Consider the following 13,356-nt stretch of genomic DNA (forward strand, 5'->3'; position numbering starts at 1 on the left):
GGGACAGGCCACACTCCCCCAGGACCGGCCGCACCCCCCGGGACTGGGACCATCCCACCGGGACCGGGAACATCCCAGCAGGAACATCCCACCGTAAACAGCTCACCGGGACAGGGCCGGCCCCGCAGCCGCGGCTCCGCTGCTGTCGCCCTCCTTTCCGCCGCCCCGGTTCTGTGCTCGCCCCCCGCGCCACTGCTGCTTCCTGGCCTCGGGCAGAGCGGCCCCCAGCTGTCCCCGGTGCCGCCCCGAGCCCCCGGTAGCGGAGCAGAGACCAGCCGGGCACAAGGGCGTTTATTCAGCGCAGGGCAGCAGTGGGGCAGGCGCCCCCCATCCTCGGTCCCGGTGTGGAGCAGGATGGCTCCGTCCCCCTCCCGCCATGGGCGCCCTGTGCCCCCCTGTCCAGCCGCTCCCGCGCCGCTGCTCGGTGCCGCGGTCACCGCAGGCTGGAGCGGGACAGCAGCAGGGGCTCTCTGGGATGAGGGATGGGAGCAGGCCCGGCCTCACAAGGACCGGCTGCCCCTCCAGGTTACCCGGTGGGAGCTGGAGATATATCCGGGGATGGAGCCCCAGCCGTGCCGGCCTGTGAGCCCCCTCAGCCATGGCTTGCAGAGGGAGGAGAGGGGTCAGTGCCACAGGGAGATGCCCAGGAAGGGACACTCCACTGCAGGGGGAGTTCTGCCTCCAGTTGCACCTTGTCCCCCACCTGCACAGTGTCACAGAATCTCAGAATGGTTTGAATCTGAACGTAAAGCCCATCCCATTCCAACCCTCTGTCATGGGCACCTTCCACTACCCCAGGCTGCTCCAAGACCCAGCCTGGCCTTGGCCACTTCCAGGGATCCAGGGGCAGCCACAGCTGCTCTGGGCACCCTGTGCCACGGCCTCCCCACCCTCACAGGGAACAATTCCTTCCCCCTATGCCATCCAACCCTGCCCTCTGGCAGCAGGAAGCTATTCCCCCTTGTCCCATCACTTCAGATTCTTGTTCAAAGTCCACATTCTCCATCTCTCTTGTAGGCTCCCTTCTAGTGTCCCCTGGAGGTGCATCTGGAGGTGTCCCCTCTCCCATCCAAGGCACTGCAGTGTGTTCGTGGCACTGAGCAGGCTGCCTGAGCTCTGATCCCACTTGGAACGAGCTCCTGCCTGGCCAGGGCTCCTGCTCCTCACGCCAATTCAGACCTGCAGCCTGGCCATTCAGTGGCAGACTCAGGTGGCAGAGCTGGCAGTCAGGAAGCTCAGGAAGCAGCACAAGGCCCATGTCCAAAGTGTCCCTGTTCCCACTGGGACCTGCTGCAGGAAGACGTTGGAGGGAAGCAGAGGCTCAGCGAGGATGATCAAAGGCACAGCCGGCAGAGCTCAGGCATCACCAGGAACAGGCAGCAAATCCCCGGTGCAGGGAGATGATGGGCTGAGCCCAGAGTGAGTCAGGCTGGATCCACCCACCAGATCCCTACAGCAGCCGCCAGAGCCAGCCTGCTCTGGGCAGCCCTCCCCCAGGGTCAGTGCCTCCGACACAGCCAGGAACGGTGTCTGCCTTGTGGGACCTGGTCCCAGGCCTTTCCCTGGCAGAGGGGGATGCCACAGAGGGCCTCTTGTTTGGAGTCTTTTAAAGACACTGTCATTTTTGCCTCTTTCTCTAGGATGGGGAAGACCTTAGCTTCATGGCAAGTTCTGGATGCAAGTGGATACAGCCGTGAGCCTTTGTGTCTGCTAGTGGGGCAAGGACAGAGGTGGCAACAGTTGCTGTTTCGTGCAGAGCACCCTCATTTTCAGCGTAATGTACTTTTTTAGCAAATAAACCTCTTCTAAGCGAAGTTTTCTTGACATGTGGATGAAATGAAATTATTTTATAAGAAGCAGCTAAGTACCACTTTAACCTCTGGCAGGGGCAGCCATCTGGCCACTAGGGCAGAAGGGGGGCTCCCATGGGCAGGGTGGGTGTGCAGGGATCCTTCCAGTCCCAAATCCCGGGTGGGACACAGCAGCTGTTCTTCGTGGGGATCTCTGAGGCAGCCAATCCTCCCTCTCCTTGTTAGCCAGTTACTCATTGACTCACTTTACAGCCTGGGTAAACAGTGACAGCAGTGCCCAGGTTGTCCCCCTGCCCTGGGGCTGCCCCCCCTGCCCGGGGTTACACCACCCCCCACACAGGCATGGTCACTGCCAAGCCTCTGTGTCCCCATGCCCAAACTCACCTCCTCACCTCTGCTCCATGTGGGCACAGTCCAAAGCAGGGATGGCCCTGTGTAGAATTGAGAGGTGGGTTTGAGAAGGGAGGGAGAGCACCTGCGCTCCAGGAGAGCTCGGGGATGTACACAGCCTGCCCAGTCTTTGCTGCCAGGGCCAAGGGGACAGAGCTGTCCCTGTGCCCACACCTACCTCAGGAACGGGGGGTTTGTTGCCCATGGAGCAGGGGGTGCACACCTGGCAGGGGAAGCTGGGTAGTGATGGGCAAAGGGTCTTTGCCTGCAGAGCGCGTGGGAGAGCATGGTCCAGCAGACACGGGGCTGCTCCAGCAGAGGCTCTCCAGGGAGCACCTGCAACCTGGGCTGCCTGGGGCTGGGGTGAACTGGCTGTGCTGGGGGCTGTGGGGCGGTGGGCAGGCTGGAATCCTGCCATGATGGTGCCTGGAAGTTAACATCCAGACTGGTCCCACCCATCTGTGATCTTCTTCACAGCTGGCAGGCCCCGAGTTCATGGTCACAGTGCAGGAGGAGAGCTGGCAAGCCAGAGACAGCCACTCCTTACCAAGTCAGTCCTGGAGCTCCAGGCAGGACACGGCAGGAGGAGCCTTGGTGTCTCTGCCCGGGAAACAGCGGCCATTGCCCAGGTGGAGCAGGACCCTCCTCTTCACAGCTGCAGCCAGCTGGGAGAGCTGGAGCTGCACGTCCCTCTGCCAGTAGGAATAGAGCAGTGGGTTCAGGAGGGAGTTGCCCAGCGCCAGCAGCCAGAGGAAGTTCTCGATGACTTTGTAGGGGAAGCACTCAGGGCAGGCCATCTGCACGGTGCTGGCGATGAAGAAGGGCAGCCAGGAGAGGGTGAAGCACCCGATGAGCACAGCCACCGTGCGCATGGCCTTCATGTCACTGGTGGCACGGGGTGGGGGACAGCTGCCACCCAGCCCCGCCTGCTCCACCTCCTGGATATGCTGCACATGCACCGAGGCGATTTTCAGCATGTCACAGTAGAGGTAGAGGAAGAGGAAGAGTGCGGGGAAGAAGCCGAGGCAGGACATGGTGAGCATGTAAGAAGGCTGGAAGAGGTTGAAGAAGGAGCACTTCCAATGGTTGGAGATCCTCTGGAAGCGCAGGATGAAGACCGGGAGGAAGCCGATGATGGCAGCCAAGAGCCAGAGTCCCACCAAGCACAGCCCAACCCGCGGGCCTGTCACCAGCTGGAAATAGTGGAAAGGCTTCCGGATGGCCAGGTGCCTGTCACATGCAACCAGGATCAGGGACAGGATGGAGGCAGCACAGGAAGAGGTCACAAAAGCCATTCTCAGGATGCAAAACTTCTGGGAAGCATGAAAGGGCTGGGAAAGCTCATCCACGGCCAGGCCCATGACTGTAAAACCAACCATGGCATCCGCCAAGGCAAGATTGAGGACGAAACACAGCCCCTTGGAGCCACTCTTCCGGATGTGGCAGAGGAGGACAATGGCCACCAGCACGTTGGCAGCGATGATGAGCGAGGCCAGCACGGCGAGGATGGCTCCCAGGGCCCAGCTGGCCGTGGCTGCCTCACGTGAGACACGCCACAGGGATGGTGCATCCCCAACACGATTCTCAGCCATCACTCACCTGGGGCCTCTCGGCAGGTGCAACTCGGCAGCAGGCACAGCCCCTCACTCTCCAGGGAGCAGCAGGAGCCTGGGGAGCAGGGGTGTCTCTGGGGGAGCAGGGGTGTCTCTGGGGGAGCAGGGGTGTCTCTGGGGGAGCAGAGCTCTGCCAGCAGCTGCCCGTGGAAGGGACTGCTGGACTCGCTGCTGTGCCCGCGGAGGTCCCTCCCCTCCAGCCACGTTTCCAGACAACCCTGGAGCAGGGGCTGAGCAGGGAGCACCTGGGCAGGAAGCTGCCACGGTGGCACACAGGGCGGTGGCTGTCCCCCCCAGGCACCAGGGGCTGGAGCAGAGCAGTGCCTGCTCAGACACAGGGGCTGGGAATGGGGACAAGCACAGAGTTCCCAAAGTCTAGCACAGCTCTTGGGGCTCCTGGGTGTCACTGCCAGACCCAGGACAGCTTCTTGCTGCTAGGACCAAGGGAACACCACTGACATCCTGCTGGAACAGCAGCCCTGAAGGTGACCTGGTTACAATGAGGAAAAGCACTGACAAGGGACGTGTGCTCAAACAGATGGAGAAACATCTGCCAGCCTGGGACAGCAGCATTCACAGCTGGGAACCTGCAGTGCCCTTGGCAAGCACAACAGGGAGCCCAGGGTATCCTTGGAGAGGCTGAAACCAAAGAATTGCTGGAACCTGCAGGGCAAAAAACCACACAACCTGCAGAGGGGCCTCTGATCCAGGCAGACATGGACCTCTGAGAGCTGGTGTCTTCTGCCCACTAATGGATCCAAGCAGAAGTAACTGGCTGCTGCCCCAAAGAGCCTCTCTCTGTCCTGGAGCTCCCCTGCACACCCCTGCAGATCCCCAGGCACAGCAGGCTGGCTCCAGGCTCCATGACACAGCTCATATCTAAAGGGAGACCTTGTCCATCATTGACTGACCTCACTCCTGCAGGAGTCTGATGAACTTTGCTGTGATGCTTCCAGTGAAATCTATGTGAGTGCTACTAACAGTAAAAAATAATGATTCTATGTACACACACACTCACTTTGCTAGTCATGAGTGTATTTACCTAACAGTAACTTGTAACAAAGAAATTAATGAAAGCAAAGCCTCTGCAACCTTGTGCTACAGAACCCCCCAACACCCCTGACCCCTCCCGGGGGGCTCCGACCTTCCCAGGGTCTGACAGTGACGGCTCCAGCCCCTACACAAAGTGTCACAAGCCTCTCCTGCCTCACGAGCTGGAAAGATCCCAGGTGCCAGGAAATGGGCAGGACTGAGCACGTGTCTGTCAGACAGTGACTGGGGAGAGGGCAGCTGGGGCGGGAGGGGCAGTGCTGGAGGGCAGGAGCTCGGCAATGAGGGCCCTCCAAAACACCCAGGCTCTGCACTGCGTGCGGTCACGGGAAGGGTGGTGGTGGCCTTACACATCCTCTGCTTCTGTTTGCTCAGGGAGACATTTGGGGAGCCTTTGCCCTGATGCTGGACAGAGTCCAAACCCCCAAAATGAGATCAAGGACCAGGGAGAAGTGGCAGGGCAGTGAGGAGCAAGTACAGGCTGGAGCCAGTGCCTCCCTCTCCTGCTTTACTGCCATTTTTAGCTTTCATGTATCAGGAGGATGTGTATTTCTACCTTGAACACCTGGGGAGGGCTGACTGGTTCCCAAGGAGCCTTCCATGTTGGAGTTCCACCCCCAGCCCTTGCTGTGTGTGCAGGAGCAGGCTCCCACACAGTGCGGGGCACAGCCTGCTGAGCTGGGCTCTGCACAGAGAGCCCTGCTCACGGCAGGATTTCAGCCCAAGCGCTCAGTGGAGTCACCTTCCCTTCCCCTGCAGCTTCTACAGGCAGCTCTGACTTTGTAACACCAATTCCCTCCCATTTTTCCCAGCGGGATTTGGCTGAGCATTCCTCGTACGACTTACACACACGCTCAGCTCACAGCAGGCTCAGCCAGGACATGCTGCTGTGTCACCAGGGACCTTCATCCAAACCAAAGCCACCCCACAAACAGGAAAGGGAGCAGGAACATAAAAAACATTTGCTTCCATAGCCATGAACATTAAAAATAACCAAAAATCAGAAGAGGATGACCAAAATATTCTCCTCAGCACCAGAACCACTATTTTCAAGTGCAGAGCTCACCTTTAAAGCACAGTATCTGTCTTTACAAATTATTTAAGCAAAAATAGTGTAATAATAAGCAGGAATTTAAGAGACTGAGGTTTGGCAAAATTGAGCTGAGAAGGCAACAGGGTCATTTTCTGATACTAACAAACTTGGGTTTAGAAACATCTCTACTGAAATGAATCCTACAGATTGTTTTTATATAAATATATGGAGAATAAAGGGGTCTATAGCATGGTGAAAACCATACTTCTGTGCTCTACAAGGGCAGATACCCCTGCAAGTGAATGAGCACAGACCCAAACTCAAGCCATCCAGTCAATAAATAATTTAATGGAGTTACAAGTTCTGCAAGAAACATGATGACAATGGCACCTTCACAGGCCCTGCCCCACGGGCACGGGAGGAGACCCACACCTGCCAGCCACGAGCCCCAGTGCCCCAAAGGCCACTGCAACACACAGATCTTCACAGAAGATATTCCTGCAGGCCCAGGCACACAACACCTCCGGGTGGGAAACACGTGGCTCCCGCCTGCGCCAGGCAGCTCGTGCTCCAGGGACCATGCATGTGGGGAGAGCCCAGCCCACAGGGACCAAACACCACAACATGGGGACAGTGGGATGAAGAGGGAGGCGGCAGCACAGCTCTGCTGCCAGCCCTAAGGATGACTCTGGTAAGATGAAGGCAGCTCTCAGAAGGGGAGGCGCTTCAGCTGCTCGTATGTGATAAAAAACTGAAGGTAGCGTCAAGGAATTGGGACAGATGTGAGGCAGCTGCCTGGCAGGGTGGGTAGAGCATTCAGCTGGGCTGGACACCCATCCAGGGGGCTCCTTAAACCCACCCATGGAGCTCCCTGTCCGGGCAGCACAACCTGACGTGCCCAGGTAGAACAGAGCTGGGGCACAGCGCTGCCAAGAGCGGGGAGAACGGACCCAGAGCAAACCCAGCCTTGCCCAGACCACTGGGAGAGGGAAGTGGCTCCAAGCCCAGACTGGGAGCTCTTCACAGTGAACTCCCTGCCCAGTTTCAGCAGGCAGAACGCTCTGGCTCAGCACACAGCAGCACTGCTCCTGCATGGAGTCAGCACCTGCCTCAGCAGCAGAATGTTCCCCACGACTCCCTCCCAGACAGGAGCTCATCCAGGAACCTCCTGCAGCCCAGGCCACGCAAGGTCTCAGCCAAGCCCTCAGAGGCTCTACAGAGACCATCAGCATTGCCCATCAGGGTCCCGAGTGCACCCCACTGGGGTGTCAGCTCTGCCCTGCCCTTCCCAGCAGGGTTCTCCCCTTGTCCCACCCCACCTCCCAGCAGCACAGGGAAGGATACGATGATGTTCCAGGGACCCAGACGAAGCCAGTTGGGCCAGAAGCCTTTGTAGAGTGCAAAGAAGCCCTCACTCTTCCATGTCTGGGAGGAGAGACAAATGGATGAGGAGACACACCAGGCCCACGCCCTGCCCACGTCCCTCCCCACGTGTGCCCTGCTGGCCCTGCCCAGCTGCTGCAGGGAGCAGACAGGCCCCTGTGCAAGAGTGTGAAGCATCACCCACAGTCTCTGAACCCAGGTAATGCGTCATGGCCTGGATTTTGTTCCAGGAGGCTGGGAGGATGCTCAGGCTGACAGTGGCCTCAGGAAAGTGACTCTGGGCCCTCTCCCACCTCACTGACGACAAACTGTGTCACTGCAGGATCTCACGGCTCCCATCAGTGTGGTGCTGAGACCTGGCCAGCCTCCCAGGACAAGGATGTGCCCACCTGTTCCCTCACCTTGACAAGGCCATCCAGGGTGCCCTTGTAGAGCTCGGTGCTGCCCACGATGGCGCGCTGGTTCATCATCCGCGTCCGCACCACGTCCACGGGGTTGGAGGCGATGGCTCCCGCCAGCCCGCACGTGAAGCTGGAACTGCACACACCAAATCAGGGCAGGAACAGCCCTGGACACAGCCACTCCCGCTCAGACAGACACAAAATACCTCCCACTGGACATCAGCAAAGGCATTTAGCAGTGGACAGGAGGTGCACTACTTGCTCCTACATGGAAAAGGGGCAGAGGCGGTGCTGCCACAGGACCCTGCGGAGCTCAGGGGAGGGAAATGCTCAGCTAAGCCAGACCCTCACCTGAGCCCACAGCTGGTTCCACAGGGCACTGGCAGCCCTGCAAGGGTCCCAGGTGCTGCCCAGGTGACACAGACCTAAGGCACCCCTGGGAGTGCACATCCTTCCCACCAGAGCAAACATTGCTTTGGGAAGGAGGGAGGAAGAGCAATGCCACCAGAAAGGACCACAGAACTGCCAGTCTCCCCCTCCACAGAGGTCTAGTGCTCCTCACCCTCACCCCAGCTGGCAAAGCCAATGGAAGCACTGCAGCATCTGCAACACAGAGGTGAAAAAGGATTCCAGAGTTCTCTGCCAGCCCTGCCCAGAGCAGCTGACTGCAGCACTGACTGCTCTGGGTCCTGCCAACTTTGTGCTTGCTCCTCTCTCAAGGCTCTTCCAGCAGGGGCTGCAAGATCACAGGGTCTGGACAGGTGAGGACTAGGGACTGGAGCAGCTTCTGAGGAACTGCTACATGTAGCTACACATGGATCTCCTGCCTGGCTCATACCAGGACACAGATGTGGGGCAACATTTCTGTCATTAGCCAGCTGAAACCAAGCTGGCATTTCATGTCACCAAAGGATTTCTGCCAGGTCCTTCCCCAAGGAGGTCTCTGGGAGGTGGGGATGGATTAGTTTTGGCCTTAGCAGTGCTGGGGAAACGGTTGGATTCAATGGTCTTGGAGGTCTGATCCAACCTTAACGATTCCATACCTGCTGCTAACTCTGAGCTGCTCCAGCTGACAGAGCAGATCCTTTGGAAGCACTAAGCCTGCTCCAGAGCCTCTGGAAGCACTAACCCTGTTCCCTGCAGATCCAGACCAGTCGCTCCATGAATGGTCTCTCCCCAGCCCTCACACAGCCCCCCAAGCCTGCAGCAGGTACTCACACGAAGTGGGCAAAGATGGTGTCCCCCATGAGGCCCGACAGGATCAGATGCTTCTTGGTGATGTCGTAGACTGGCAGCTCCACCCCCACCACGATGGCCGCTCGCTGGGCCGTGGGGACAACACCCTGTGCAGCACAGACACTGTCACCAACTGCAGCCACATCCCCCAGCTCCCTCTCCTGACAGCCTTTCCTGCACCTCCCCTGCAACCACACCACCTGCTTCCCAGCTTTGCTTCAAAGCCAAGGAGGATAACTCCACCCTGGCAGCGTTATTCCAGCTGGATTAACTCCACACTGCTTCCCTGCTCCCAGCACCAGCACATGGGAACTAGGCTGTCACCCCCTCACCTTCTGCACCATTTCAACACCAGAAAAGATTCTGTCCCACAAGAGCAGCAGTTTAAGGGGCCAGGAGGTGTTCCAGGTGTTCCTTGCTACAGAAGAGCAGGAGAACACCTGCTTCCCTAAGATTTGTCTTAGTTCTGCTGCTGCTGGGGGATTCTAGGAGTTGGTGCTCACCCTCCAGAGGCCTCGGGTACCTTCCTGCTGGTAGATGTCAATGAAGCTGCCAATCATCCCGCCCTGGAACAAGCTGCCCTGAGCCTGCATTCGGATCTGAAAGAAAGGAAAGAGTCAGCAGGCAGACGTCTACACCCGTCCTGACACCAGCACTTGGCCACAGGGCAAGGACACCAGGGACAGCAACTCCATGGAACTCCTGGGAGAAGGAACAGAGCAGCTCAGAGCACACACTGTTCTCCACGTCCACCTCCCTGCAAACCACACAGACAAGGATGGCAGCAGGCAGGGGGCAGGGGCAGCAGCAGGGTGGGGGCACAGGAACATGAAGAACAAGGCCTTCCCCCTGAAAGCAGTCCCAGAAGGGGGATCTACAGGGAGAAGAGTGGGGAAGTTCTCCAAGCTCTCTCCGCCCAGAGCAGGGCTACCCTGAGCCCAGGGCACCAGGCAGTCCCCACTGGGCTCTGCTCACTCCATGTAACAGGCAGGCCCTTAGGACAGTGCCAGCACTGTGACCCAGGGGACAGGAGCAGCTGGCTCACCTGGCCCAGGTCAGATAACAGAGCTCCCACCCCTCACCAGTACAAATGTCATATTGCCCAGAGAAGCTGTGGCTGCTCCATCCCTGGAAGTGTTCCAGGCCAAGTTGAACAGGGTTTGGAACAACCTGCTCTAGTGCAAGGTGCCCCTGCCTGTGGCAGGAGGTGGAAGGAGATGTTTTTTCATGTCCATCCCAACTCAAACAGGTCCAGGATTCTGTGATCTTTAAGAGCTGTGTTTTTAAACATCTATTAATGACCCTGGGCTTTGGTCCCCATTCATTAAAAAAACCCAAACAAGCAGAACTGGTGGCTCAGGGAGAACTGAGCTGCTCCTCTCCCGGGTCCCACAGCCAGCCAGAAGCAGCCCTTACCTTCAGCACATCTGTGGGATTGGCCAGTGCAGAAGAGATGACCCCCGAGACCACCCCACAGATCACATTGATGAGCAACGTTTCATCTGCAACCAAGGAAAGAAGGTCAGACCCTCACAGGAGGGGGCACAGAAGGAGGGAACAAGGGCTGGGTTGAGCAGCTCAGTTCTCAAATCAGACGGTGAAGCTGCAGGAGCAGGGCCTGGGCAGGTGCCACAGCCCGTGACAGGTCTGTCCCCACACCTGTCAGGGACAGAAGGTGGCAGCTGAAACACTCAGCAATGCACTCTCAGAGGGTCTGACTGATGAGAAGGAAAATCCTTGGACACGTGAAAATTGTGAACAATTATTTGAGGTTTCTCATTGCAGGGATGAGCCAGGACAGAGGCAGACAGAGAGGGACAACCCAGTGTTTCCCCAGGCCCCCTGGATTTGCCTACACGCAGCCACTTGGAGCCAGCCGAGAATCGAGAGCAGGCAGGGAGTTAGATGTGATTAGTGCCAGGGAATAACCCCAGATTCCAGGCCCAGTGTTAGGATGATGGTTACATTGGGAAAGCACACAGGCCTTTGCTGGTACTGACCACAACACTTCCCAGAGGACACCAGGCCACTGGCTGCCCCAGGCCTGTAGGGAGACAAACATTCAGGCATGGAGCTCACAGCTGAAAAGGCTGGAACAGCGAGGGAGGTGTGGGGACTGTGTGCACAGACAGAACCAGGCAGGGAGAGGCCTTACTAAAGCAGGACAGCAGCCCTGGAAGGACCTCTAGAGTCACAGAATCTCCTGAGATGGAAGGGTTCCACAAGGATCATCCAGTCCAACACTTGACCTGGCACAGACACCTCAACAATCCCACCCTGTGCCTGGGAGTGCTGTCCAAACACTCCTGGAGCTCTGGCAACCTTGGGGCAGTGCCCCAGCACCCTCTTGGGAAAAAAACCTTCTCCTGATATCAATCTAAAGCTCCCCTGAGACAGCTTGGTATCGTTAGTGTGCTGCATTTCCCCCGCCCATCCCGCTTTCCCAGGTTGGAACGGTGTTACACCATTCCCTCATATCACAGCAGGGATGGAAATCTCACCTGCAGATCTCAGTGCTCCCTCGGGGAACATCCACCAGACTCTTGCTGCTCCACTCCCCAGGCAGGAGCTGCAGAGGGCACAGGTCAAGGGCACTGGTGGAACCTCACCTTTACAGTCAGGGCCAAAGCCAGAGAGCTGGACTGCACAACTCCTATCCAGAATGTGCCTGGCTGTGCCAGGGGAGGCTTAGGTTGGACATCAGGAGGAATTTCTTCATGGAAAGGGTGGCCAGGCATTGGCAGGGGCTGCCCAGGGAGGTCTGGAGTCCCGACCCCTGGAGGTGTCCAAGGAAGGACTGGATGTGGCTCTCAGCACTCTCGGCTGGGGACAAGGTACGGATCAGATTCAGGTTGGATGTCTTTTCCAACCTAAAGGATTCTGTGATTCTCCTATGATTCTGTGAAAGGAAGGAACTTGGCTGGAAGGAGATGTTTGGGTAGGAGCCACAGGCAGTGCAGAGCACAGTGAGGTTCCCATCAGGATTGAATCCAATCCTTGCTCTCACTGACAAACAAAACCACAGCACCCAGTAATGGAGCTCCATTCCTGTGGGAATCTTGGGGTGGAAAGGACAGAGCAAGGAATGAGCAAAACACACAGCCCAGAGTGTGAGGCAGGGGAGCTGGGAGGTGCCCGTGCTGCCCTTCCCCAGCACCCACCTTCCATGCGATCCACAAAGAGCCGCTTCAGGCTCTGGTAGATGCCGATCTTGATGGTGCCATAAGACGCCTGTCTCAGCAGTGCCGGGGCGATCCTGAGGGGGAATGGACCCTGAGCATCCCTGCGGGCCAGCCCGGGCCACTCCCCACCCGCCCTCAAACTGCCGGGGCCAGGCACAACCCTGCTGGGGCTCCAAGAATGCAGTCCTGCCCGGGTTATCCGGGATTGCCCCACGCAGCCCAGCGCCAGGAGATGGCAACCACGCAGCCCTGGCCTTGCTCCCCGCCTCGGGAACACCGGGGGGCTCCGCTCAGGGAGACAAGGCAGGGAAGGATCCAGGGTGTCACAGCAGCGTACAGGAAATGGGGGGCCGGGATGGGCAGCGAGCAAGGGAGCAGAGGGATGCCGTGACAGAAGGTGGAAGAGGGGACCCGGGCTGGGGAGGGCGTGCCGGGAAAGAGGCAGGGCAGGGCAGGGCCGGGGCGGGCAGAGGGAAAGAACCCGGGATGGGCGGGGGGGACCCGGGGAAGGCAGGGGGAGATGCCGGAGTGTGGGAGAGGTCCCGGAGTGGGCAGTGGGAGGGCCTGGGGTGGGCGGAGGGAGATGCCGGGACGGGCTGGTGGGGGTGAACATGACAGACGGGGCGATGCTGCGGGCGAAGAGGGAGCCCAGCACAGGCGGTGGGAGCTCCTGAGCCAGAGGAGAAGGACCCGGGGCAGGCGCCGGGGAGACCCGGGTGGGTGCAAGGAGGCGCCGGGCCGGGCGGAGAACCCGTGGCAGATGGGTGGGTGTCCCGGTACGGATGGATGGGGACGGCATCCCCGGGGGAAGCGGCACCCGCTGCCGATGGGCCCCGGCCCCGAGGGGCCCGGCCCCGGTGCTCACCCCGAGTACAGGGCCCGTCCGCCCTCCTCGCGGCAGATGCGGAAGAGCGCGTGGAACATGCCCCGGTACCGCACCTCGCGGAACCGCGCGTCGGTGCTCTGACCCTGCACCTGCAGCCGCGTCTTGGTGAGGTCCACGGGGAACGTGCCTGCGGGGATAGCGGGGACACCGGCCTCAGCGCCCGCCGGTACGCTGCCCGTCCCGCCTGTCCCGGTCCCGCCCCGCCCCTGCGCCTCACCGAACTCGGCCACGATGGAGGCGAGCCCGCCATACACGAAGGGTTTCCAGTTGAGCGCGGACATCGCATGGCGGGCGGACACCGCCGCGCGCGCCGCCGCCACCGGGCCGGGACCGGAACCGGAACCGCGACCGGAACCGGGCTCTGCACCGCC

The 13,356-nt window shown here is 59.3% G+C and overlaps 2 protein-coding genes across 2 annotated transcripts; both read right to left on the bottom strand.

Annotated features, from left to right (window-relative positions):
• Positions 1-2,752: 2,752 nt before the first annotated feature.
• GPR119 (G protein-coupled receptor 119) lies at positions 2,753-3,793 on the bottom strand. The gene has a single exon (XM_030967871.1). It carries the CDS (start codon positions 3,791-3,793, stop codon positions 2,753-2,755), a length of 1,041 nt encoding a protein of 346 aa, XP_030823731.1.
• Positions 3,794-6,220: 2,427 nt separating this feature from the next.
• SLC25A14 (solute carrier family 25 member 14) lies at positions 6,221-13,328 on the bottom strand. The gene is made up of 9 exons (XM_030967461.1): positions 13,203-13,328; positions 12,965-13,112; positions 12,079-12,173; positions 10,334-10,419; positions 9,421-9,516; positions 8,900-9,024; positions 7,682-7,817; positions 7,242-7,322; positions 6,221-6,648 (listed from the first exon to the last, which is right to left on the bottom strand). Exons 1-9 carry the CDS (start codon positions 13,264-13,266, stop codon positions 6,607-6,609), a joined length of 873 nt encoding a protein of 290 aa, XP_030823321.1. The 5' UTR covers positions 13,267-13,328; the 3' UTR covers positions 6,221-6,606.
• Positions 13,329-13,356: the final 28 nt, after the last annotated feature.

The sequence above is a fragment of the Camarhynchus parvulus genome, chromosome 4A (genome assembly GCF_901933205.1).
Source record: "Camarhynchus parvulus chromosome 4A, STF_HiC, whole genome shotgun sequence".
NCBI lineage: Eukaryota > Metazoa > Chordata > Aves > Passeriformes > Thraupidae > Camarhynchus > Camarhynchus parvulus.